We start from the raw sequence: 27,886 nt of genomic DNA, 5'->3' as shown, positions 1-27,886 counted from the left end.
TTTCAAAGTCAACAAGGAGAGACTGAAGCGTATATTCGGAACCTATGGAACTCCAAAGATTGTATAGAGCGACAATGGATCACCATTTTGTTCAAAAGATTTCCAAGAATTTGCTCTTGATGAAGGATTTGAACACCACAAGATTACGCCACTCCACCCTAGAGCAAATAGAGAAGTTGAGCGATTCATGCAAATGCTAAACAAGATGGAACAGATCGCAAACCTGCAAGGAAAAGACCTCCTACAGAGATAGAATACGCTACAGGAAATGCTGACGGCATACCAGTCAACCACACATCCAGCCACGGGAATCACCCCTAATGAAGCAATGAGAGGAGCAACCATAAGGACCAAGTTGGATCATATTCAGCCAAAAGTGCAGAAATCTGAGAAGGACGACATCATGGATGAAATACTGTATAATTATGTAGTGTACAAACAGAAAATGAAACAGGACAGAGAAGGCAGAAACACAGGACAAGGAAGACTTCTGCTAGGTGACTAAGTGTTGGTCAAGCAAGAGAAAAGAAACAAATGAAGTACGCCATATGAATTGAACCCGGTATAATTTCTACACTGTACATAAGATAAGTAGATCCTAAATCACAACCAGACAAGCTACTGATGAAAGAGCAATCAGCACAGAATGATATCCGCCACTTCAAACTTGTAAATGCAGTTATCAACACCACAGATGACTGAGGGATCACTGAAGCAGGAGAATCAAACACAACAGCTGACCCAGGCCAGGAGAAGTTTACTTCATTTCCAAGTTATGTTGAGAAACCATTAATTCCAGCAATGGGAGAGGGGAACAAGAGAAAAGAACAGTCAGAGGAGCAGAACCGACAGCAAAATTAAACAGAGACAGGAAATGTCCCACATACGATCGAGCAAAAGACAGACCAAAGCTGACCCAGAATCATGCAGACCCCAGAAAACCAGAAGGAAACCCTCTTACTAAGAAGACTATGTGCTAACGTAATGAGAGACATCGCCTTAAAGCAGTGAAACCTTATTTTGTTTGTTGTTATTTCACACATTGCTTGAGTAACACACTATGTAATGTTGTGAGGGATGTGGTAGCCTATGTAAATTCGCACGCATTCAGTACCTATATCACTTGCATAGTAGATATTACAAAAACACATGCTAGTCACCCACAATAGTCGTACGCAAAAATCGTACCATCTAAATCTGCCTTTACAAAACCATGTTTTTCTCAAGTCCTCTACAAACTTTGTATTTTTTTGTTCCTGTAAGCAGCCAGCTCCAGTTACAGACACCTTTTTACACATCCCAAGAGTGTTAACTTACCCATTTATTTGGCAAAGTATGAAGTTTGGGAAGATGAGAATTCAGTATGAAAAAAAGCAGGACAAGTGACTGGGGGATGCTGGGAATTGACTGAGCCTTAACTGTAAAGTTACGTTGTATTATCATACATTCCAACAATAACAACAGTTCCTCTGCTTAAACAAAATGAAACATGAAAAAATTGTGTGAAGACCACTGTGAATATTGGCTGCTAGTTACAGCTCTAACACATTGCATGTATAAACATTGTATTATCCGCAAACACCTCACTGGAAATCACCTGTATGGACAAGACAATTGATGAGTGCGAACTTTTGTTGCTAATTAACATGAACAAGAGTTTTTCTGGGGAGCATCCCACGTATCGTGTCTAGTGCGCTTTTGGATGCTTCCCTCTCCTCCTAAACTAATTTTTTCGGTGTATATGTTTATGCTTTTTCTTACTGTATTGGAGAAAACTTTAATAAATAAAATAAATATAAAATACAAAAAGTGTAATGGCCATAAACTTTACCAACTGATGACTTAAGAGTTAATTCGGAGCAATAAACAGTTCAATAAGTTTGTTCTAAGTGACTTATTACTTCCGCATAAATCGATCTGTTGACCCTAATTTCAACACTAAAATTAAGTGTATGTTCTAATTGCATGAGTTATCAATTATAGATCAAAGAGAATCAGGATAGTTAAAATTAACTCAAACATTTATATTGTTTAAAGAAAATTAAATTACTTCGGTGGACAATTAAATCTTTTTACGTTTCCATGTTGTTGCTTAGTTCTGGTATAAGTAAACCAACAAAAAGCTTTTAAAGCGTAGTTGAAAACAATGGAAATCGACCATAGCTATTACAACAGCTCACCCGTCGTCAGCTTTTTCCAATGAACTAACGGGTTGAGATATTCCCGTCTCAGTAGAAGCAGTTCCATCTTTAGCTTCACCATCTTTTTTAACGGCTATTTCAGCGAAAGAAGTCTCGCTGCACTCGCTGGCATCAAAATCCGAGAACGACTCGAGGCCACTGACATGAGATGGAGGAGCGATGTCACTGAACGCGAACGACTCTTGAGAAAAGTTCAAATCCATAGCCATTACTTTGAGCTCTCTTTGACCTCAGAATTCATATTTGAAAAATCCACTTAATGATGTTGGCTATGAGCGTTGATGTTTACCACAAAGCGATCTAAAATAGCGATGAGGTGTTTTGGAAAAACGAAGATATGAATTCATCTTCGCGCCAAACCGCCATGTTTTTGTTCAAGTAAGTTTGAAACCGAGGCTGATCAGCCGCTGATCAGTTTTTGATCTTGATTGACATTGTAATTCTTATTACCTTACTTGGTCTTCTCACTTATGAATGTTAGGGAGAAAATACGTATTGATCAATGTCTTTTGAAGAAACCATCAAAGGCTTTCCACAAGCTGGTGAAAAGTGCGTCTGAGGAAGGATTAGCATTTTTCTGCACCTCTGGTCGAAGATATGCAAATAATTTTACAGCTAAGATCAAATTGATTGACGCCAGAAGCGTATTTAGTGATCGATTTGCATCTGTAAAAAGTTTGCATTCCATGGGATCCGAGAACGCCAGTCGATGGAACGGTTGATCAACAGAAACTGACATATCCAGCACTATTATGTCCACATTGTACGCCTAATAATTGTCTTATGACAGTCGTCTATTCTCAGAAGAGCAGAGATACTTGTTGTTGTGTGACATGTCTAGTTTTCAAGAAAGGTGTCTTTAGAAAATCAATCACATGGGAAATCTGGCTTGTTGCGAAAAGAAACCAGCATCTTCGGACGTTGATCTTGAAGCAGGACAACAAAATCCGACCTTGAGGTAAGCAGATTGGAACAAAATCTGAGATAAATTTCCCTGTTCTCGCGCAAGTTAGGTTTTGTGGGGTGGTCTAACTGGGTCTAAGCAATTACTTTTAATGGGATTATTTTCTTAAGGTGAAACGTTGCGTCGAACATTTGGATCCCTCAAAATGCGGAGATTTCTTTGGAGGGTAAAATTGTTGCGGTGTTTTTAATAAACCACAACATTGTGAAAAGATTGTTGTTGTTGTTGGTTAATTTTAATGAGAGCAAATCTAATGTTCTGTAAAATTAAAAAATGCGCCATTGTATTTGATCCAGCTGACTGATGTTTTATCGGTGCATCGGTAAATACACTTCAATCAGCTTCAATGGATTGCGGACGTGTTTTATCTACGTTTTAGATAAGCTAAAAACATTTAGACATAAAAAGAGTACGATTTGAAAATCTAAAGCGTAACTGAGTAGTGATCATATCATGGATAATATCCACGTAATGGAAATCGCTACTGGAAACTGATAGTTATAACATAGCGCGCGTGCTCGCCCTATATAAGTCCTATTGAGCCGCTATGAACAAAATCTTTATTTACGCACGCCCGTGCGTAAATAAGATGACGTGAGCATTTTTTTTTTTTACCTGGCTGCAAAGTTGTCGTCTTTTAAGCTGCAGTGCACTTTTCCTTCTCTTTAAAATATGGAAGAAACCAGCGAAAAACTGCCCAATTTTTCTATCGGCATTGACCTTTTAGGTCCTGATCCAACAAGCAGCAAAAATAAAGCCGAATTAAAAAAAAAACTCGCAAGTTGCGCGTTTCGCAGATTTGTCGAAGACCAGCTGCAGCAAATTTTGGCCGAAAGACATTCACTGGGAACAGAATAGACACCTGGTCATCAACAACATTTAAAGGCAAAATTTCCGTTTTTATTGTTGTTTTTAAATTTGTCATGCACTTTGTTATCTCCGGACAATCCGACTGAAGCAGGAAAATTTCTCTCGCAAATTACACAAATTACACAAGAAGACATAAATTTATTACTCACAAAAACAAGGTCTTCTCAGGAAGCTGTAATGACCAGCCAATGTTCGTAAATGAATATGAGTTTAAACAAGGATGACAGTCGTCTTCGCTAAAAACCTTTTTTTCTGGATTTCGGCGATCAAAACGTAAACATCTCTTTAGCAAATCTAAACCATACTCCACGACTTCTCACGAACATGTCACGGAGGATTTTAACTTTAGGTGAACTTTAAGACTCTTTTACCTTTGTTTCTGCTTAGTTTCCATTGATCGTTAACGAAGAAAGAAGAAAAAATTTTCTTTGTCACTGTTACAGAAAGAATATTTTCATTCAAACTAGACGATTGTGGCGTGTTCGTAATCAGCCAATAGAACCGTTTGTTATTGTGTCGCGCGTTACGAGAATTTTGTAGTTAATCAAAAAGCAAGCATTTTTGTCAGCTATGTTATAAAAGAATTTGCTCATGCTTTTAGCTGTGCGTATATCGAGTTATGGATGCACTTGGGAAGTTTGGAGAGCACTCAAGAAGCTAGAGTTGCACTCGGCTATCGCCTCGTGCAACTCTTACGCATCTTTCGTGCTCTCCAAACTTCCCGCGTGCATCCATAACTCGGTATACGCACGCTAAGCATGAACAAATTCTTAATTAGATCCAATATACCCTGAATCATGTTGTTTGTACGGGCTTGATTGGAAAGCATACTATATCGAGATCGCCTTTACAATGTTTAATTTAGTAATGGCCTTCGCATATTATTCTGTAAATATATGAATTACCGTACTAAAATAACTCTTCAAATGATGATTTTCATATTATTAACTCCTTGAACAGTCAATTTTGTTTCATAATTCAATGACCAATAATTGTATTTAAAAATTCCCCCAAAAATGTATAAAGATATTCATTTGCAAATCCAGTTAGCGGTGCTCGTTGCCATCTGGTACCACCCCTCCAACTGCTGAATTTTAAACTCAGCATGAGGTTTTTTTTTTTGTTATTTGAGATTTTTCGGTAATAATGCAGCCCCCCTCCCCCCCCACCCCCAATGAATAGAAAATGAAATATAGAAATCCTACTAGTTATTAACTTTTTTGTTTATCTGTTATGTGGTTACTGTTCCATCCTTTCAACAGTCAGAACAGTATTTATAAAATACTGAAAAATTTCATTGGGTTTTTTGTAAGAGGATATGATGGTCCCCCAGTGGCAGGTCGCTAATAACTCCAAGGGAAAGAGGTGTAGAAACCTTAATCTTTGAGAGTGGTATACTCAGTAGGCAGTTGGAGGTGCATATGTATGCAATCTCAGCTGTATTTTTGTTATTCTCCTTAATTAGTGATGTTGGAGCCAGCGACACATCATTGCCCTTAGTAGCAGATTCTGATGAGCAGAAGGCACCTTTAACCAAGGGGATTAAGGCATCCAATGAAGACTTTCATCTTTCCTTACCACAATATGAAACACCTGAAAGCGAGTTCCATCAGAAAGAGAAATCTCTCCCTGGATCTTATTCCTCATTAGATGAACTTTGTGGAAGAAAGAAAAACAAATCTAAGATAAGCAAGAAGCTCTTTGGCAAAAAGGATAATGATGAATCAGAGCGAGAACTGGATGAAGCTTCAAAAGTATCCACTGTCAATATTCCTGATGGAAAAGAAACAACACTGAAAGAGCATGAGGTTGACATTGAAATCTGCCCCATAGAACATGCCCCTGATAAAAATGAGCCAGACATTGATATTTATCCACTTGACCAAGAGGTGTCAATACCTGTGTCGTCAGTTAATGGCTCAGAGAACAAATCTTCTGGTAGTTCCAAAGGAGTCAGTGACAACATGGATGGTATCAGTGCTCCAGAAATTGTTATGTCAACAGAAAACCATGTTGACAGTAAAACAACAGTAACATCCTGTGATAAGCAGTCTGCTTCAGATGAGCTGTATAAACAGGTGATGTCAGGAAGAATAGATGTTACTATTCCTAACATGGCCAAGATTGTCAGGATATTTACCAGCTCCACGTTCACAGGTAACAGCACATGTTGCTCGGGAAAAAGTGGGGGGGGGGGGGGGGGGGGGTAGTCACCCTTGCAGCCGTTTTTGGGTGAGTTATAAGTAGGTTAGTAAAACTCTTTTTTAAAGAGTCGAAGGTTAACTTGTAAACTTGTGGTTGGCACTAGTTGTATCCAGTTGAATCTTTGAATTTTTGTAGCTTCTTTTTGCAATTAAATCATGTTCACGATTTTTTTACCATTGCCACCATGTTTGCTTAAACCTTTATGGCAAAAAGGAGACAAAACTGTTTACAAGGAGGCTCCACCTCGAGGTGCAACCCCTTACCCATTTATGTACCATTTTTGACAGAAAAATTTATATCTCTCTACTAATTTGGAATGCTGCACCCCTTTTACTAGTAAGTATGGTAAATGCACCATCTTTTAAATATGAATAAGTCAGTAAACCAGGAAGTATTCTTGTCTTTTTTCACAGCCATAAAATGCCCCTGATAGCTTTTTTACTGTAGGTCCTTTCACAGACCACAATGACAGATTTCCCTACATGGTTTCATATATTTCTACCTGTACAAATGAAACTCCTACCCTCCCATATACCTGAAGCCCTGAGAATGGTACCCCTTTTGGGCGGAGCCTTACAGTATAGGCCATTATAGGGAGTACTCCCCTGGCTTATGGCAAAGCTTATGCTATGACATTGTGTAACTAATATCCAGTACAAAACCTAGTAAGGTAACTTTATCTTACTTCTACCACAGATTCAAGAGTTGAGCGCAATGCACTGATGAACAGAGTGTACCCCAAGCTGAGAGAATTCTGTCATGAACATGGCTATGAATTCCAAGTAGTGGACATGCGCTGGGGTGTACATGATCCCTGCACAGATGATCATTCTATTACTGAGATTTCTCTCAAGGAACTCAGAACTTGCCAAGAGCTCTCTACTGGCCCCAACTTTGTGGTAAGATCCGTAAGAAATACATGTTAATTCAAGCTACGTAGTTATATACATGAAGCTGGAAGTTTCTCCCAACAACTCATACTCTCATTGGTTACTGCAAGGTCACATGACATCTACCAATGAAACTGTTTCCTACCAAAATCTCCGAGCGCGCAACACTGCAAAATCTATGAAATCAGAGGGTAACAGTACACTGTTACCCACAAATGTTGACCGATGACCACTGTTGAGCAAGGTTTAATGAATTTTGAGCTTCATATTAACTGTTTCCCAGGCCCGGTCATTTAATAAGTGTTAAGTGTATGACTTAATATGAACAATGTTGCCCTTAGAGAGTAAAGGAAGTGTGATTTTGCAAAAATTTACTTTGGTAAAATTGTGGGATTGGTTGGCATATTCAGAAAGAACTAGATGGAATAAGCCAGGGGCACCAAACGAGAATATAGTTCAAAACCACTTAAACATAGCATTGTTAAACGTATTTTAGTATTTAAACTGTAGATATAGGCATATTTTTATCCCCTAAAAATTTTTCATCTGTTCGGATTTCCTAGCTGAAAGTCTAGTGATCCGAAAATAATAGGGATTAAAACTTACTTTTTCGAAAATTTCAGCCAGAAAAAAGGCTCCCGAAAGTTCTAGGTGACCTTTTTAGGGTAAAAATCCGTTAAAAATAGGCAATTATACCATTTTTTACATGTTCGAAAATCCTAGGAGAGGCAGGCAAGCAAGAAATTTTACAACAAATGTTTCGAAAATTCTAGATCTCAAATCGTCTTCCGAACAGATATTCTTCCGAAAATTGTCTTTGGGTGCCCCTTATAAGCCCCCTGTTAAAAAATCAGCCTGTTAGTGTAAATTGGTGGAGAGATAATTATGCATATCATTAACCGTTATGCTCTGAAGACTTCATTCAAAGCTTAGGGAAAGATAAGCTACAGATACAAAAAGTAGAATACCCTTTTCGCTTAACAAGATCAGCGTCATGTGATGTGGTCTTGTTTTCTAATCATACTCATCTGAGAACTTTGTCATGTCCGTCTCTCGCACTCCTCATACATGTAAGTACCAGAGGTAACTTATCGATGATGAATAATATCAACAAGCGAGTAATCAATGAGTAATCATTGGGTAATCAACTGATTAGTCATTGATTATTGGCCAATATTTAAGCAATAGACCACACTTTCTATGGGTTTACCGGCGTGATAACCCACTTGGGATGTTTGGAGAACACGAGAAAAGCTTGTAAATCACGCGCCAAAGGCGAGTGATTTACTTTGGCTCGTGATTTACAACCTTTTGTCGTGTTCTCCTAACATCCCAAGTGGGTTATCACACCGCTAAACCCAAAGAAAGTGTGGTCTAGTGCTTTCAGTTTTCTATGACTTTACTGGCACAATTAACTATAGGTTTTTAACCAATCAGAACGCGCGTACTATCTTAAATATTTTATAAATAGACTTAGCCAGGGCTAAAAGCGAAGCTCTCGATAATATACATGTATATACTGTAGTTCGTTCAAACAAAATATAAAATCGTGTCTTCTCTGAATGCTAAGCGGCGAAGGAAACGCTGAAAAACGGTGAAAAACAACAATAGGTCTAATTAGCAGAAAAGCAACTTTGCAAGTGCAGCACACTTTTTTGTACATTTCTTTGCCGTTGTTTTGCACGACTACAACGTGAAACTTCCAGAAACTTAGTTGCACTTTTAACGGAGGAATGTCGTACGTGTTCTCGTTCACTTTTTTCACTGCCTCTCATTTTCACCTTACATTTGATTTGTGGCCGCTAGCATTTCTCATTTTATCACCGCCGCTGTAAAATTTTCATTCTCTTCTTCCAACAAAAAAATGTCTCCTTTGTTTTTTATCTCTCGCTCTAGATCTCTGTCGCCCTTTTTCTCGTTGAGTTTCGCTGGCCTCCCACTTTTTCTCTTTTTCTTTCTCTTGCTCTGTATTCCAAATTTGTGGACATGACAATTAATCTAAGCTTAAGACGGAATCAACCAGGAAATTGGGTAATTTTAATTTTGAGTGGACAAAAGTCTTGTACCAGAATAATTTAAAGCATATCGCATTCATACTAATCAACTGATTACCCATCGATTACTTATTGATTAGTCATTGATGTCATTGATGTCATCGATTAGTAACGTCTGGTAATTAATCGTTTCTACCAACACTGACCGGAAAAAACCAGCAGGACATAAGAGAAAGTTAGGGCCCGTTTACATAGAGGTGGAGCACTGCAGGTAGGTGAGGCCGGTAACCCGCTCACTTGGGGTAAAAAAAATTGCCCGTGTTTGCATGCAATTATGCAACCCCGCCATCCCAGTGTGCAGTTTCTGGGGTCCCCCACCTTCATGCAAAAAAACCCCTTAGAATCACGATCACGTCATTTTCATCACATGACCAAGTTTTCTCTGAAGTTGTCGTTTACTGTTCATTAGGGACCTTATGATCCGATAACGGCGAGGTCCAAGAAAAAGTCGCTGAAAAATAGACTTTGCATCCTTTCACTTTTTTTCGCGATTATTCCAAGGGGCCCGGTTACTTAAGGAAGGGAATTTAGTTTGGAGCTGAAGAGAAGGGACCGCGCCCAAGTTCTTACAGAGATGGTAGAATTTATCGCCTTGGCGTTCCCATTCTCAAGTAAACTTAAAATTTGGCCATTTCATGTCGTAGTTGTACAGGGACTGCAAAGAAATGTACAAAAAAGCGTGGTGCACGTGCGGAGTTTTTGTTTTGCTCATTAAACCTAATGTTTTTTTGATGTTCCGGTTGTTGTCGCCGTTGCCGTCGCAGTTTCGTAAGGTTCCTATCAGGGCGGATAAAGGTTGGGCGGTGAAACGAGCGCGTCCGAGCAAAAAGGTGTGATGCAGTGGACTGGGACTCTGCTTAGAAATGTCGCTTGTTTTCGACTTCGGTCAGGGCTTGCGATGTGGCTTGTCCATTAGTCACTGCCGTTGTCACTGAATTATGGCGGTTTGATTTGTTTTCTTGCACTTCTTCCTCGTTCCTTTGTGCTAGTACCCTGTCTCCGAGAGGCAAATGTTGCAATTTTTTGCGGGAGGGTTATTTGGAGTAGACAAACATCTCTTTCAAAGGGTTTCTCTTATTACTTCCATGACTCTACCACTGAACTATATTTTCGTTCTACTACTCGCCAATGTCGATGTTATTCCAAAACAAAAACAACTAAGTTCTGTCTAAAACACGGAGGAAAATTTTATCCATGTCATCTATGGCAAAACTGAAAGACAGCAGATCGTGTTTCATAACTAGTTCTCAAACTCATTAATAATTCATTAAGAAAATACAAAGGAAATTAATGTTTAATGAGTGTTTGGAAATCGGATGAAACACTGCTTAGTATTTGCATCCTTAATTTCTCCTTCAAAAATGATTTTGTTTGAGAAGAAATATCAATCATTCGACACAGTGTTTCATCACCAGATGAAACACCTCGAAGTTCGTCAAAAATACTCCGCTGCGCGTCGTATTTTCAACTCTCTTCTCGGTGTTTCATCTGGTGATGAAACACTGCATCTCATGTTTGATATATTACATGACGTGTATTTTACAAATGCGTGCAGCTCGTGCAAGGTGAAATTATGCAAATTTCAATGGCCATCATCCTTCTTTTTAATTTTGAAAAAAACATCTCATACGTCTTTCTGTTTCTTCGAAACTTCAAAATTAGTTTCCCCTCAGTTTTTACTGTTTATCTTGTTTTGTTTTAGAGAGAAAAACGCAATAAATTTTGTTTACATGCGGTTGCCGGAATTGCGACTAATTGCGCGAATCACCATGGCGCGTTGCACCCGAGAAGCAAAGTTTGAAGCAGTACAACGCCACTATATCAAAATATATCAATCTAATTTTTTGTTATGTTATATAAAATTTATCCCCGTTTAACATATGTAAAAATTGAGGTTAAAAAGTGTTAAGCTTTTGCAAACGAAACGGCTAAAGACGATTGGGTGATATTTAATGGAAGGAGGAGGTATTCAACACTTTCAAATTAAACTCAAATTTTGGCATTATACGACCAACAAGTTTGACTTATAGGCACACAGATACAAACATATGAAACTTTTTACTGATATTGTTATGAAACGAATTTATCTATTTAACATTGTAGCCTGAAATTACAGAAAGAAAACAGGATTTCCGGTTTGCAAAAACGAAAATTTCGCCGGCCTTCAAGCGCACCGGAAGCGCGGAAGGAGCGCTCGTGCCAGTCCTATTCCGCATCACACGTTAAATGAAGAGCGGAGCGCTCGTTTCACCGCCCAACATTTATCCGCCCTGGTTCCTATTATACAGTGGAACGTCCATTAAGCCGACACAGGGGGTACCGGCAAGTGAGCGCTTAATGGAGATTGGCCACTCAATAGAATTTCGTCATAAATCAGCAAAATCTTTAACAGAAACTCTACTTTATTTTGAAACAAACGCGTGAAAGAAAGAAGCTTCACTGGTCCACAATTAGTTGTCACCTTCTATCTCAGACTGTATTTTTCTTCATCATATTCCGGCTTAACATCAAGCCAAACTGAGTGTATCAAGCGCTTGATGGACACTTAAAAGAGGTGACAACAATGAGAGAACTTTCGTTGGCACCGCCAAAAGGTGTCCGCAGCCGTTTAATAGAGGTATCCGCCTAAAAGAAGTTTAATTTCCCATTCTTTTCTACACCTTTTTCGGAACTTTGGTTACTGGCCGCTTAATGAAGGTTCGAAGGATCTACACAAAGCCTGCGGCTCGTGTTCCACTTCTTTGTCTTTTAACACTGAACAGACTCACGGCAGCATGGAATCATCATTGTTCGTTTTATACAATGTACAGAAAAACGGAAAACTTGCCTCGTATAGCTTGACTGTTCGAGGATTTGTCCTAAGCCTAGGTGGCAAAGTATTTAAAAACTTCAAGTAGTTTCAGTACTTTCTGTTTTTATCATCTATACAATTGACTATTATTTACCAAATTGTCATGCAGAAATGGTTCTGTACCTCATTATAATAAGTAATTATCCTCTCTAGATTTCAGCGGATATTACGCAAATTACCGAATGTTGAATTCTAGTTGTCGCCTGCTAATGAAAGTAAACACTGAAGGTGAATCTGCATTAAAAATTTGATAAAAAGAAGACTACCGAAAATAGATTGAGTGGAAAAAGTCTTGTAAGAATTGGATGCTGTTACGAGCGCTTTCACGATGATTAACATGAAAATGACCAACCGATAATCTGGAGGATGTGTCTTCATATCCATAGATAATTATACAAATGAAAATTTTTTTCATTGAGCTCGGCTATGGATATTGATGTTTTTCCAGCCACACCTGTGCCAGTAATATGACAGTCCGATGCCTAATTCACCGTGGTACATTTACTGTGTATTATAGAAAACAATAACCTTAATTATCAAATTTCGGCTTTTTCCTCTCAGTTCCTACGTTCTTTCTTTGCGGGCTTTTATACTAGCTTTTAGTAAGAAAATCCAACCCATGACAAATGTTTTAGCAATAAACACTTATTATACAACCACCGCAATTATATAATCATACAACTGCAATGGCATTAGGTTCTTCTTTTTAAATCCAACATAAGCTGACTAAACTTCCTAACTCTGGAGCAAGACGTTCAGCATTATCTAAAAAGATAAATGGATTAAAAAGCGTTCACTATGGACCGAAATGAAACAGAAACAGCGACCATCTTTTCAAACACAACTAAGTCAGTATTCCATTGCTCGCACGAACCAAACTTAGTATGGGATTTACATGACACTACTTCTCCTTGGGTTTTCGCCGCTATCGCGTCTATGATCTCTCCTTCTGCGGTTGTTTTGAATGCATTAATAATCATATCAGTGAAGCGAAGGAAAGAACTGCAGAGAGCTTCTAATATTTTGTTATCAAGTATGGCCGTTACAGATCTTCTAGTAGGAATTTTATGTGTACTGTTATCTGCTGTGGTTGGACTGTTAGTTCCTTATCGAGTACTGGCTGACCATTACATTTGCAAGTTGGACTTTGTTGCGTTATCGCCCACGGTCACCCTAACGATTTGTTCGGTGTTTCATTTGACAATGATTGCATGGGAAAGGTACATGGCCATTCGAAAATGGATAGACCACAAGGTTATGGTGACTAGAAGCCTTACAAAAAAGATGGCAATAGTAGCTTGGATATTAGCAATAGTAACCGTATCTCCACCACACTTTATTACTCTCATGATGAGGGAAAATGACATCATCAATTTAGCTTTGGAGATTTTCTTGATCATTCTTTCAGTTTCGGTAATGTTTGCTCTATGTCTTATCATATATTTTTATGTCATGGTGTATCTTGGAGTTCGAAAACGCAAATTATGTCAAATTCGGCAAGTCAACGGGTTAGTGAACGCCAAACGTGAACACAGAGTAGCTATGACCACTGTTATTGTTACGGTTGCCCTGATTCTTTCTTTTTTCTCAACTATTCTCGGCGGGATATTACAAGGAATCTATCCAGTGTTTCGTCAACGTTTGGCGGTGCGTGTACAGGACACATTTTTGCATCTAAATTCTGTAGTTAATCCACTCATTTATTGCTACAGAGATTGCCGTTTTAGGAACGCCGTGCTGGAGATCTTGAGGATTAGAAGACCCAAAGTGGAACCGTTTGTTGTAATGTCTGATGCAGCAAGTTCCCGCCACGTGAGACAGAACGATATATCCGGTTCCGGAAAAGATAAGTCACAGATACAGAAAGCGAAAAACCCTGTTCCCTTAACGAGATCGGCGTCCTTGGAGTTGGTCTTGTTCTCTGATCAGACTCATCTGGGTTTTCAAAAGATGGTGCTAAAAAGAACCTTGTCATGTCCGTCTCTCTGACTCCTCATAAGTAATCGTTTTTACCCGGCAACTCTTGGATTGCAACAACCAACCGGACATTGTCGTCGCTACAGCAGTGACCCAGATGTAAGCTCCGATGTTCGATTCCCGCGGCCTTTTCAAACTTTGGTGAATGAACCTGGTTTGTTTGTTGGTCGGAATATTTATTCAAAGCTTTGTCTGAACAACAAGAGGACAAAAACACCCAAGCATTGAAAACCGCGTTCGTTTGACATGATCAGCATCTTGTAGTTTTTTGGGACAGACGGCAAATTGTTGTTGCTCAAAGTATCTATAAGTCGTAACTGTTCGTCAATAGGGTACCTAAAATCTGTGCAGTTCTACAATTGGTTTCGACTCATCCTCATTCTGGGCGATGTACTCTATTATTACGTTTTATTATATAAACACCAAATGAAATACCAGGTGAGTTTTTGCGCGAAAACATCATATCTTCACACGTGAAAATAACATGTTATTCAGTTTCACATGTGAAAGGATCACCGTTGCTATGGCTACATAATAAATCGGGCCTTTCGCAGCAAAAAAATATGTAAGTGAAATGGTTTGGAATTTCATTGGTGTTTATATAGTAAATAGAACATTACATGGCCGCCTCGAGACCGCGCGGCCGTGTAATAGCCTCCATATGTTACCTTTAAAACCACAGGCCGCCCAGACGCACTTTGCATGTCAATAACTATACATCGAAGATCGACAAAAACGGATCGGGACTGGAGACGACGATATTCGACCGAGAGGAGTTGTAAAATATGTAATATTTCAAATAAATATATCTTTACCATTACATCCTTGTCTGTTTATTTGTCCTGGTTCATTTTCGACTAGAATTTCCTCTGTTTCTCGTCGAGTCTGACGGTTGTTTTTTCACGGCATAGTCGCCTTTTTAGTCACGTGAGTATTTGAAACCACATGCTCGATGAACACTTCAGACGTTCGCTTAATTCAGTCATTCCACATCACTAAGATCCGTTTGTTTATTTGAGTCTTTCAGGGGGTCTAACATTTGATGAGATCACCTCTGCGCAAATTGTCACTTCAGAATTGAATTCACGCTGTTTCTTATTCCATTCATTCGATTTGTCGAGTATTGGGAAATTTTCCTGTAGGTGATTCTAAAGGACGGCATCTAAGTTCAAAAAAAAGAAACAGGAGTTTTGTTTTTCAATCAAATTTCCCATGAAAGCTATTTTCTTCCGGATGCTCACCGAGATATGATAATTTTGGTACGGTTTAGTCTCTCTTGCATCACTCTCCGGGGGACTCTCCTGATGGTGAAATACAAAGTCCGCGGTATCAGGACGTCCCATCATGAATCAATGATATTTAAATCAAGCTCAATAATGTTCAATTAACTCTTAAAATAATGGACAATTGCGTACCTGAAGCACCATCTCTTCTCCGTGAAGTGTCTCTCTCGCCCGAAATACCATTCAACACCCCGGCCATTTTCTTTTTAGAGTTTTTAATTCTCGGCATGATGTACACTCAGCTGGCTGGAGACGTTAAGTGACGGGAATCCCTTCCCTTCCCCATCTATTTTCTCATACTAAATTATCATATCTCGGTTAGCCATTTGGAAGGCAGGCAAGCGCGGTCATTGCACGCGTGCTGAACAAGAATGGTGTATCATGACAGACTAGAAACAATAGAAAACTCCCAAAGCACAAACTCAGCCAAAACGCTTAAAATCTTCAATGTTTACTCAAGTTTGGGCTTATAGAAGATAATGTCACAGTTTTTCAATGACCATGAAATTCAGAATCCGGGTAGTTAGTTAATCCATCGTGGCCCTGAAAAAATTTGAAGGAAAAACAAAAACTACGAACTTTTAAGAAAATGCTTTTTTCGTGAGAAGGACTCTTAAACGCTTACAAACGTCAACATCATCACACAAAGGGAAAAAACTACTTCAAAAAGAAAAATTAATGATAAAAAGTGCAATCTAAAGAAAATAATGAAAAGCATAAAGCACAAAGTGCAAGCAAACAAAAGCCGCAAAAGAAAACTGAAGCGAAATGTACGAGTTGACGTCGAGTGACCTGGGAAGCTTTAGCAACGACGACGGCGGCGGCACTGACGAGAACGGCAAAAAAGCGATGGGTTTAGATTGGCAAAACAACAACTCTACACATGCATCACGCTTTTTTGTTCATTTCTTTACCGTCACTGCACGACTACGACGGCGCGTGAAAGTGCCTAGTTTCACGTTTTGTGGAGGACGCATGAACAAGTGAAAACGAATTCGTCTTTCTCTTTCTAAACTTGAGTGCGGTCCTCAAGTAATCAACACCAGGGAATTCGCCTATATTTGACATTTTCAGCGAATTGGAAAGAACTCAGATTCATTTTAAAAGTGACGTTTTCGGCGCTGCCGTCGCCGTTGTCGATGTTAAAGCTACACAACGAGCTATAATGTAACACCTAAATACCCGAATACAAAACAAAGCGAGGAAATATATCAGGAAGGGATAGTTTTACCTCATCACATCTCTATTTAGAATTGTTACCAATTTGAGGGAGTTACTTTTTTACTCTTTTTGATGATGTATGTAATAATATCCTTTTCACAGACATTCCTGTGTCAGAAGTATGGTTATCGCCCTTTTCCACACATTATTCCTTGTGATGAATTTGAATCACTCCTTGCTGTCATTGAAGATGAGAATAACAAAGACTTCTTAGATGCCTGGTTCAAACGTGATGACAATGCAGTTCCAGCGAAATATGTTCTTCAACCGATCAGTTCACAATTTCCAGATTTTGTTGCTCCAACAAGTAAAGAAGCTAAACAGCAAGCCTTGAGGGAATGGTGGAATGTGTTCCTTATGCTGCAGAGTATTTTGAGAAAGGCAGCTGAAGAAGCACTGTCCAAAGATGCTGCTCACAGATATCAACAATCCGGTGGGTTTATTTGTCATTTTTATTCATTTAAAATATTTCGCCGTTTCTGATTGGCTCCAATCCCGCGGCTAATTCTTTATAACCAGCCGTCGCTTACCATATTTAGAAGATGTAGGCAAGAACTTATCGATTTGATGGTATACTTCTAACAGCCTCATTTCCAGGAAATACCGCTTCAGCTGTTTATGCCTTTGTGAACTAAAGAACAATGTCGTTCACGACCATCTAAAGACGTAAAAGCCGAATTTCTGTCTAAAACTGAACGGAAGAAATGCAGTAATTCGCAAAAAATATTGCTCGATGGATTTCATCTATTTTTAGTGAGTATTTGCAATGCGAAACATGAAAAAACCTTGCGCGAGATACAGGCAAATATTGGAGAAAAGTCTACTAGGAGCTAAGTTCGTTAAGAACTTACAAGTTTTTTGAATGAGTTATCAAACAGTTACCCACTTCGGCTTTCGTATGATATAAAGAACTATGCAGATCTCGGAGGATATTATCCACCTCCTCGATTTACATAATTCTTCACATTATACTCAGCAGCACAAAGAAGCAAAACTAAACCTAATAATTTACCTCTATCAAGTACGCAGTCGAAAAATTTGGATGTGTATAGGCGAATCTTTGGCGACGTCATTGTTTACATTTGTGCTTATTAGCATACGCGTTAACTCAAAGATGGCGTCACCGTATGCACAAATTAAATTCAAAAGTTGAAAGAGTTGGTTAATTTGAGCAATTTATGTAATTTTCAGCTCTTTTCAGGCAGTAATAAAGGAAATAGCAGCCATCCAAAACTGCGAAATTGGTGTGTGGCAAAAACGTCAATCAGCCCATACATTCCTTGTAAATTTTCGAGTTTTTCAAAGATAATTCGCCCTATATTACCCGTTATATCGGGCTCCAATTTTCACAGATATCTCAAGTTGTCATGCCCTTTCGATATTCAGAGAGTTTATTTTGTTTGTCCGGGTTTCGGATGTTTTCGCTCTGGCCAATAGCCCACGTTCGATATATTCAAATTCTTACATGACTGCGAGCCGTTCTGATCACTTGTCTATATTTGGTTCGGGAACTGCGAGACAATGGAGTCGTGAAAAATGTGCAATTTTGACCCTAAAGCCTCAGAGTCATGTGAGAATTTGAATCTATCGAACGTGGGCTATTAGAAGGTGGTCGACGGAAACATTTTATTAGAAAAGTATTTGTTTTTCTCTCGCTAGACTCAGAGGAGGAGATAAAACAAGGAATTCTGCAAGCGAATTGCCCAAACTCTCACGCATTTTGGTTTCATCGGATTATCACAGACATGAAAGATAACGCCCAAAACCACAACGCCGCTAAATACATTGACATAGAGGAGCTTCCACATAAAGAAAACAGTAGGGTAGGATCAAGGGGATGGGATGATACGGCAAAGAATCTTCTAGAATCACTAAAGAAGAAGCAGATCCATAGGGCACTTAGTAAGAACAATTCAATTTCGTACAACCTTAAGTGGGTGGAAAATGGTATCGACACGCATTCAAGCGAAGAGCACCAGAGGTACATTGAAAAGCTGTGTCAAGATTTCCACAACAAGATGAAAGAATGTATCGAGAAGGCTATCAAGAAGGCGAAAATATCGAGACCAGATAACATCCTATTTGAAGAAGTTTCTCAGCATACAGTTCATTGTAAGCACCTCTGTTCGTCCTTAAACGACCAAAATCGGACGTTGAATAGAATTAAGAGTTATGTGACTGGGGAAAAAGGTTTCCCTCTGGTTGTTCATGGTCAGCAAGGCTCTGGGAAGACGTCATTAGTTGCCATGGCAGCTAGCAAGTGTTCTTCATGGGTGGGGTCGGAGGTAGCAGTGGTCTTGCGGTTTATTGGAACTACCCTTCATTCGTCTAAAGTCCAGCAGCTCTTGCAAAGTATCTGCCATCAGGTGTGCGTGGTGTTTAATGTTGATTCCGAGAGTGTTCCGAAGGTAAGCGTGATTTTGTACATTATACTGGGTTCTACACGCATTTTGGTTGGTAATTAGTATGAGCTAAGGCGTTGTTTACACGATGCCGTATAGGTTTTCGTGCTGAATCGAAATAAGTATAGTATGTTCACAGTAACAGCACAGAACTGGAACAAGTCGTTCACACACATCGAACATCGTACCTGGACCGTTGGCTGAGAGGGTTTGGTGAACAAAGTTCCAGTCGTCCACACACTCTTGAATATTTACTTCCGTTTCAGTGGATTCCTGTCCTCGCTCGTACAAATAAACTTCCGCTACCGTCCGGGTACCTGTTCACACTGCACCAAAGCGTGGCCAGAACCTGTTCGATTTGCGCCGAAATCCCCGTTCTTATGTTTAAACGGAGGCCCTATCCAGTATTGTTTTTGTGCCGGCATAAGAGCTATCCTGTATCGGGTGAACACAGCCTAAGGTTACTAGTGTAGATACACTAGCGATGAGCTACAGAAGACTCGAAGGAGCTAAGAAAACTTGACGACTTATAGGTTAATGTGACGAACAACCCGCATACTTTTTGGACTGGAATGTCGAAATGTGAATTTTCAGCCCAGAAAATATACGAGAAACGATGCGCAGGTGACTCGGGCGAAAACAATGATCTCAGTTTTCTCTTGGACTAGGCAAAGTTTTCTCAACAGGAGTCGAATCAAAGGCCTGAGATCTGTTGTAACACATTTTTGAGTATGGTGGGCAGTTTGAAATGCGGATAGAATTTGCCCATGTTAACTAAAGACCTTTTGTTAGTGATTTTGACAAGTAGGAAAATGCACAAATGAAAGAGAACAGTATTTTTGTCTTGAAAAGTAATAAAATTTCGAACCTATAATTGCGTATCAATGCTCACAGTCGAGCGGTACCTTAAAGAAATTAATTCTCTCTGACCGTACGTTCGTTGTGCTATAGACTACTGAAGATGTCGAATTGCGTTCTAGGCGTTCATTGCAGCAAACCTTTATCTTGAAGCCATTTGCAACTGAACAGACGCATAGGTCAGGAATGAAATTTTGTCTTATCAGCAGGCTCCTATAGTTAAAACAGTAGATAGCCCTATCCACCTGATTAATTATTATCAAGAGGATAAGTACTAAGAAAACCAATTGCACTGCCCACTGGTTAGAGATTTATCCAGTAGATAGTGGTATCCACATCTTTTAATAGCCTTTACAGGCGTATTTCCGATCGTCGCCTCTCTTCACCCGAACCTTTTGAACAATTGCGCTAGTTTTTTAACGAACGGTTGCGCAGAAAAATACATCAAAAGTTAGGCAGTTGCCAACCTTTCGTATCCTTGTAAGCTCTCTTGTATGCTGGCGTTTGCTTTTGAGCAACCTCGTTCACATAATTTCACAATGGCTAAAGCTACTGTACAATTTGTAACCGTGATGTGTGTGACTTTGGGTTGCGATATTTAACGTTGAGGTTTTTTTGTTAGCCGGCTTGCACCGGGTAGCTGTGTGTACACCATCCACGTTGAATCAAGAAAGCAGTTTTAAAAAGGAACCCATCTCATGTTGAGCGAACGGTGTCTATTAAAAAAGTGAGACAACAATTTTTTTTCACTCTGATTCGAAGAGAAGTTTACTTTCATTGCAGGACTATCAAAATCTGGTGAAGGAATTTCATAGGCTTCTTCAAAATGCGACAGCCACTCATCCATTGGTGTTATTTCTTGATTCATTGGACCAACTTCACAGCTATAACATTACCAGGGAGATGTCATGGTTACCATGTAATCTGCCACCTCATGTAAAGATTGTTCTCAGTTGCTTGACGGGCGACCGGGCCTTTGCTGCTCTTAAGGTAGGCCATTTGATAATAAATATAACTTTAATTTACATTATCTGACAAATAGCTCCGAAAGAAGACACGCTGTGTGTGGCGTGTCATAAAGAACTGCACTAACAAACAAATGTCCCACGTGACCCAGTTCTAAAATATGCTATCGCCTATGTAGCGCGCATTCGTTCAAAAGAGAGAAGCTTATTGATTGAATGCTGATGCCCAAAGGTGTATTAGTTTTTAAAGGTCCATTTTGCTTTCTTATCGAGGGCATCCATCCATCTCATTTCTAAAACCTCTTTTCTGACTGACTGCGAAAGGCGTGACACTAACGTTGTTCCCGAACATGGTAAAATGTAGATGAAAGCATAAAGATGCTTCATATGTTATGGCTTGAGTTAGCGCTGGCCTGCTTGGCTGGTGCTTCTAAAGTTCCAAGAGCGAGGATTGAGAAAGCTTACTTATTCGTGTAATGGGTATTCGTGAGATTTTGTCAGCCTCTATGTAGACGCCTATTTTTGTTAGGGATATTATGGACCCTGTGCCTCATACATGTAGCTGTTTGCCTTGATCATCGTTCACTTTGTACCGTGGAAAACTGCCAAGCTTTCAAAGCCATATCATTGTTCCTCAAACTGCCATCCTAGCTGGCTAGCCGGCTATGACCTATTCTTGTTGACAGTTACACTTACATTTACATCTGCGTAAGTCTGTTACTTTTCGTGAAGTTCTTTATTGAAAGCACTCTGGCTGTGCTTTTCTTTCCGTAAACGATCAGTTACTTCCCTAAGCAACTTGCAGCACCTAGATTCCTTTTCCAAGTCTTGGTATTTTTTTTAATCACTACAGGCCATCGCTACTGACGAAGATCATTTCGTAGAGGTCCCGGATTTTACTGATGATGCAGTAGTAGACTTTCTTAAAATGAAGCTGAATGAGAACCAAAGAAAACTGACTGAATCGCAAGAAAATTTCATCCTAAAACAAGTATCACGATGTCCCTCTGCCCTTTGCTTGAAGCTTGCTGTGGAGCAGGCAGTTCTTTGGAGGTCGTACACGGCTGTTGAGAGCGCCAGCCTCGCTTCGTCAGTACGTGAAATGATCAACTCTGTGTGTGAAAATCTGGAGCGTAAACATGGCAGAAGGTTATTGCATCACACACTGGCATATATCACTGCATCAAGAAAAGGCATCAGCGAAACTGAACTAGAAGATGTGTTATCTTGCGATGACAAGGTGTTGGATGACGTCTTCTCAACTTGGGCACCACCCATTCGAAGGTTGCCTCCATCGCTCTTGGCCCGAATCAAGGCCGATATCGACTACTTCCTTGCTATGCACGTTGAAAATGGGGTTCGTTTGATGACTTGGAAACATCAGCAAGTACACGATGTTGTTATAGAGAGATATCTCTTCTCGAACGAGATAGAACTCCGCCGCTTTCACTCGGAGTTGGCAGACTATTTCATTGGTCGCTGGACACAAGGTGCAAAGAAAGAGGATACCAAAGGAAATGCAAAAGACCGCCATGTTTCTCCTCAGCCGCTTAAATTCAGCGATGATGCGTTTAACTATAGAAAACTTAGTGAACTGCCTTATCATTTGCTTAAATCTGATGACTTTGAAAGGCTGAAGCAATGTGCCTTATGTAACTACGAATTTCTTTTGAACAAATTAAAGGCCACGTCAGTATACGACGTATTAGACGATTTTGTTGAAGCGCTCGCTGTTGATCCGGATGAACTTGACGTGAAACTTGTTTTCGAGACGTTGCAACTGTCGATTGAAGCCTTAAACGTTTCTGCCGATCAGTTGGCGTCACAACTTATTGGACGTCTCTCTTCATCTCGATCGCCCTCTTCGTTCATTGCGCGTTTGCTGCGTCAAGCGCACCATCCTTCAAACCCGTCATTTGTCCCCAACATCCGTTGTTTGGCAAGACCAGGCGGCAGGCTGGTACACTCGCGTCCTGGACTGCATGGATCTCTAGTACTTAGCCAAGATGGTAAGAAAGCAATGAACGGAGGCGATGACCAGCTGATTAGCATATGGGAGGTAAAGAGTGCGAGGATCGTGAAAACACTGGACACTGCTAGAGCAGTTGGTCACGTGGACTTCTGTCTTGATGATCAGTTGGCTGTTGCTTCTTGTCAAGGCGCGCTTCAGTTTTGGAACCTTGACGAAGCGGAGATGGTGTGGGAGATTCCCAGTACGGAAAACCCTGCCCCCATCGCAATAGCAGGAATCAGAGACACTCTGGTAACAGTTCTGGACAACGTCATAAAATTTATTAACCTCAACGATGGCACTCTAACAAGAGATTTCGTAGATCAGGAGTTCAATCATGACAAAATTGCAGGATTGGGTGATAACATTGCGCTTGCAAGCTCGCGAGCAAGCTACACCAGGCTGTATGATCTCCAAACAGAAGATATTCGTCTTGTTATTGAGATCTGTGGGGAAAACGCGGAAGATTTTGTCAGCGATGTCATTCTCACCCCATTCCATAGAGGTCAACTTTTAGTCTCTACAGAAAAGTCCTTTGGTGTGAGGGTGTTTGAGTTGATATCAGGCAAGTGTCTTCACGTCCTAGGGCCAGATATACTCTACCCCACGGTGACCAAGAGTGGACGTTACTTGCTTTGTACTGACAGCTTCAATGATATTGCCGTCTGGAACTTGGAAACTGCTGTAAAAGAGAAACAAATGCTGAAACATCCCCCGACCACCGCCATTGTGAGAATAGCTTGTGTCGATTTGAAAATGGTAGTTACCGTTTCCGATGACCTCATGGCTCGTGTGTGGGATCTTGAACCGCAAGGTGACGACGTTAACTTTGAGAACAACAAGGACAAGAACAGCATCCAACACCTTGTGTTGATTAAAAGCAGCTTCCAGAAGCAGGTCATCACTAAGTCAAAGACCCCGGGGCCTATCTGTGTATGGAATCTAAGCTCGTGTCAAGTCATTCGAACCTTGAACAACACTAACGCAGACGAGGTTTTGGTGGTAGATGAGACACGCGCTGTCATTCGCTCCGGTACAAAACTTGCCATTATTGACCTCCAAGAAGGGAAACTCATTAAGCATATGCGATCCGATTTTCCTGCCAAGACGGATAAAGTTCATCGCCATGCAAGCTCCCTGTACAAGCGTAGAGATTTGGCACTACGTTTGGCTGAGAGCCCTAGAGCAGTGTCGACGAGTGTAAAGTTTAGTGATTGTGCTTTAGTTGGCACAACGCACGTTCTTATTCTTTCTAAAGACCGCTTGTATCTGAAACTTGCCTCCCTTGAGACTGGAGAACTCGTAACAAAGCTCAAAGCTGGTCAAGACGCTGTTATCGAAACAGTCATGGTCAGTGGTAATGGCTTGGTTGCTGTGTGCTCTTGCGAGAATGCTCCTCTCATCGTTTGGGATCTAAGGGAGAAATCCAAGCGATATACGCTGGAAATAAGTGGCCACTACCCACGCCTCACAACTGCAGACATCAGTTCTAATGGACATTACCTTGTTGACGTTGTAAAACTGGACAAAACACACAAGTCAGTGGTAACCTGGGACCTAGAGACTGGAAAAGTCAAGCACATCATCGGTCAGGGGATGAAAGTGTGGAAAGTAGCGTCCTCTTGTCTGAGCATGCGCATGGTAGTAGCGGGAACTATTGGAACGAGTGAAACGATAAGAGTGTACGACTTGGTGTCTGGTGCGTTTTATCATCAGCTGAATGGCCACACGGAACCTGTCAAAGATGTCTGCCTTTCAAAAGATGGAAAACGAGCTCTTTCCTTCGTTCCTGTTGGTGTTCGCGATCGTACCATTCGCTTATGGGACTTGCTCACAGGTACACTTCTGGCCTCGTTCACTCCAGATCTTCCAGTCTCTAACTGTATTTTGACAGATGACGGTGACCAGGTTGTTATGGTGATAAACAAGTCTCGGCCAATCGTATCTCTGACACTGTCGCATGAGGTTGGATCAAGGGAACTGTCTGTGGATGTTTCTAATCCGTATTTTAGCCACCCCACTCTACACGGGGCCGTCTTTGATATGAGCAAGGAACTTGAATGGGAGGACGAAGAGAGTGAATTTGAAATTGATGTTTGAAGTTCGTTACATACATTACACGCCATGTTCTTTACGAGGATGTTATCTTTCACGGCAATTTCGTATGACTTAACAAGTGGATTTTTTTGTACAAAAAGTTGCAGCCGTTGGGTTCGAACCGGGAATATTTTGGTGCTTGGGATAGGTGTTCGTTTATGGGAGGTGGTCGCTTACGGGAGGTGGCTGCACATGAAGGCTTGACCTTATGTCTCATGAGGAGCAACAAATCTACTATGATTAAGAAAATTTGGGGGGGGGGGAGAGATTTTCTTGTTTTTATTCTCTTGTAAGGGACCACTTGCCACATGGTGTGATCTCCAATTTACCTGTCTTTACTACAGTACTCAGAGAGTACGTGAAACATCTACACGTATAGAAACTTAGAAATTATACGTATTGAAATATTCGACGCGACCCCTGTGGTAAGCGAACGCTAAATCTTGGCAGTTTGGGTGGTCGATTACGGAAAGTTTTGACTGTATAATGAATACCTTAAATCCTCTTTTAAGCCTCCCCCGGGGCCTATTTTTTTTAAGGACGTCTCAGCGGGGAAGCGGGCTTATTTTATTTAGCGAAGACGGTGGTATCGGTCCTTTACGAAGATGTAGAAGGCAAAGTGGGAAAGGATATGAAGTTGGAGAACAAATACAGTGGAAGCTCTCGTGAGCTGACACCCTCGAGACGCGACAAAGGTGTAAGTATTGGACCTGGCCTCATACGGGAATGTAAAACTACAGAGTTTGTATGGGAGTTGAGAAAAACGGGGTTTTGTGAAGGCGGCCGTAAGTAGAGCTGTTCGCTTACGAGGGTGCCCGTTAGGAGAGACTTCCAGTACGCAAGTAAATACCGGAGTGCCTTACAGTCGCGATTTATTAATACAGTCTATCCGGCATTTATCAATTTCGTGACGGAAAATAATAAGGGGGAGGGAAGGGGGCTCAATAATTTTGTTTCCCTGAAAGGAAAGGGGGGAGGGCTTATTTGAAAGGGGGGTTTGATGGCTTATAGAGGATTTACGGTACGTTATGAATTCAATTTTGTTATGTTGTTGGCTCGTTAAACTTTGCGGGGTTTATTGAGTAAGGCATCGCAAGATTTAAAAAATAATGCCGCAGAAATATGTAAGTGCAACAATTTAATTTATAAAATATCTAAGATAGTACGCGCGCTCTGATTGGCCGAGAGGCGTGTTTGCATGAGAGTATGGAAACATGGTTCTGACGTCAAGATGTTTTGCTTTTCGCGCGATAATCACGCAAACACGAATTTGAACACGTTATTGAGTTGAAAATTCGACAAGTTTACTTTACTTGCCCATTCCCTCGTCGCCTGAAACGTGAAAAGTCTTTACAAACATGCTGTGCCAATTTGTTTTCGCTTAAGCTGACATTTTAAGTGAGAAAAATCTCTATTTTAGAATGCATCTTTTTTGCAAAACTAGAACTGATAACGCAAGCAAGACGTCGCGTACAAGACTTCGCGACTGGTAAGAATTTATCTTTTAATCAGTGCCATAACAAAGAGTTTTGTGTTTTATCTCGGGAAAGTTAATTTATAAAAGCAATAGAAAACTTTTTTTCCTTACCGTATTTGCATAGCCTTATATAAACACTCGAGGGATTGGGAAAATTCTCGACAGTTATGCAAACCCTCGACTTAGTCTCGGGTTTGCATACCTGTCTCGAATGCTCCCAACCCTCTTGTGTTTATATCAGGCTATGCAAACACGGAAAGCGTTTTCTTTTGCTTAAGTATGTGATCTAATGATCTGAAACAAAGATCGCAGTAAATACCGTCCGTTACCTAGACTTATATGAGAAAACAGGCCTAGGAGTGTAGTGAGTGTGATTGCATCTTTTTAGTTGACTTGAGGTCATTTGGTAAGACTAACTCAAGTTCGAAAACCAATTGACCGGTTATAACTAGATGCAGTTAACCAGAAATCACTCTTATGGCAGCTTTTTTGAAAATAGCACGACGATGATAAACGCTATTAATTCCTCCTAAAATCTTGAGGAGCCCTGGTGTTAGTTTTGAGGTAATTTATAATGAACAACTTGTGTCTTTATAATATATTATTGAGATAGAGGAGGACTTCTCCCTGGGAATCTTGTTAGCTTTTATAACATAAACCGGTTTTATGATGACTTTACGACCAGTTAACTGGAGCGTTTCAAATGTAATTTTATTAAAGAAATAGCACATAATTTAAATTTGTTACTGAAAAGGGTTTTCGAGTAATTTTCCTGGCCACTTTTATTACGTAATCGGTTTGTTCTGGTATACATTTTGGTACGGAGATGATTTTGTAAATATTTTGGTAAATGTATCGATGTTTTAAACTTATTTGTGGCTCAAATGTCGAATTTGTAACAGTACTTTTTAGGCAGATGCTTCAATAAAATGTAACGGAGGCATTTTAAGAGTCACCTGCGTCATGTGTACTTTTAATGTACCAGTGAGTGACTCGCGGCTGTCTGTTCCCAGAGATGCGCGGTCAAGGCGAAGGGTAGGGGTAATGGGAAGGAGGAAAGAGGGACGTCTCTCTCTTTTGTTGCCCTCCTTTCCATTCCCCCTTGCGCTCCCCTGGACCGCGCTTCTGTCGTATGAGGCTAATAGGCGACTGGGGACGAGGCGGGACTCGCGGTTTCTCCCTTGTCTCGGCCGTACAAGCTTTAACTTCACGTTTTGGAGTTTGTTTGATTGTAAAAAGAGCAAATAGTTATGTTGTGGGAGAATCACGACATACGGACAGACGGATGACACACACGGACAGGGGTTTCAAAAAGCACCGACCGCCGACGAAACGGGGCGGCTACTTTGCTCAGAGAGGTCGGCTACCTTTTTTTAGAAAGAAGAAGCAGCTAGTTTGAATGACTAGTTGTGTTTTCATAAAGGCGCTATGGTTTTAAGTTCTGCTTTAGTCATGCAAAAGCTATATTTCAGCAATTTTTTCACAAGTTTCTTCACAGGCTCACGCAGAGTTTGTTTACGTGCAAAAGTACGTAATTTAGTTTTCGTCATTTGTTCATTG

The 27,886-nt window shown here is 40.4% G+C and overlaps 2 protein-coding genes across 2 annotated transcripts in view; one reads left to right on the top strand and one right to left on the bottom strand.

Annotated features, from left to right (window-relative positions):
• The window catches only part of LOC140925890 (uncharacterized), a 68,369-nt gene extending 65,802 nt beyond the window's left edge, over positions 1-2,567 (bottom strand). The window contains exon 1 of the mRNA XM_073375731.1: positions 2,181-2,567. Coding sequence (XP_073231832.1) covers positions 2,181-2,410 — 230 coding nt within the window. The 5' untranslated portion in view covers positions 2,411-2,567. The remainder of the gene's footprint in view (positions 1-2,180) is intronic.
• Positions 2,568-2,730: 163 nt separating this feature from the next.
• Positions 2,731-25,066, top strand: LOC140928080 (NACHT and WD repeat domain-containing protein 2-like). Its single transcript, XM_073377801.1, has 7 exons — positions 2,731-3,159; positions 5,501-6,192; positions 6,937-7,139; positions 16,619-16,949; positions 18,176-18,924; positions 20,560-20,766; positions 21,595-25,066. The coding sequence occupies exons 1-7, from the start codon at positions 3,077-3,079 to the stop codon at positions 24,850-24,852; spliced, it is 5,523 nt and encodes a 1,840-aa protein (XP_073233902.1). The 5' UTR covers positions 2,731-3,076; the 3' UTR covers positions 24,853-25,066.
• Positions 25,067-27,886: the final 2,820 nt, after the last annotated feature.

This window comes from Porites lutea, chromosome 2 (assembly GCF_958299795.1).
Source record: "Porites lutea chromosome 2, jaPorLute2.1, whole genome shotgun sequence".
Classification (NCBI taxonomy): domain Eukaryota; kingdom Metazoa; phylum Cnidaria; class Anthozoa; order Scleractinia; family Poritidae; genus Porites; species Porites lutea.
Note: the sequence above shows the minus strand (reverse complement) of the source record. Positions and strands in the feature narration are given on the sequence as shown.

Coding starts and splice junctions, on each gene's coding strand:
- LOC140928080 (XM_073377801.1), top strand. CDS start 3,077: ATGGGAAATCTGGCTTGTTGCGAAAAGAAACCAGCATCTTCGGACGTT. Junction 16,950..18,175: donor TCACAGATATCAACAATCCG/GTGGGTTTATTT, acceptor TTCTCTCGCTAG/ACTCAGAGGAGGAGATAAAA. Junction 18,925..20,559: donor ATTCCGAGAGTGTTCCGAAG/GTAAGCGTGATT, acceptor CTTTCATTGCAG/GACTATCAAAATCTGGTGAA.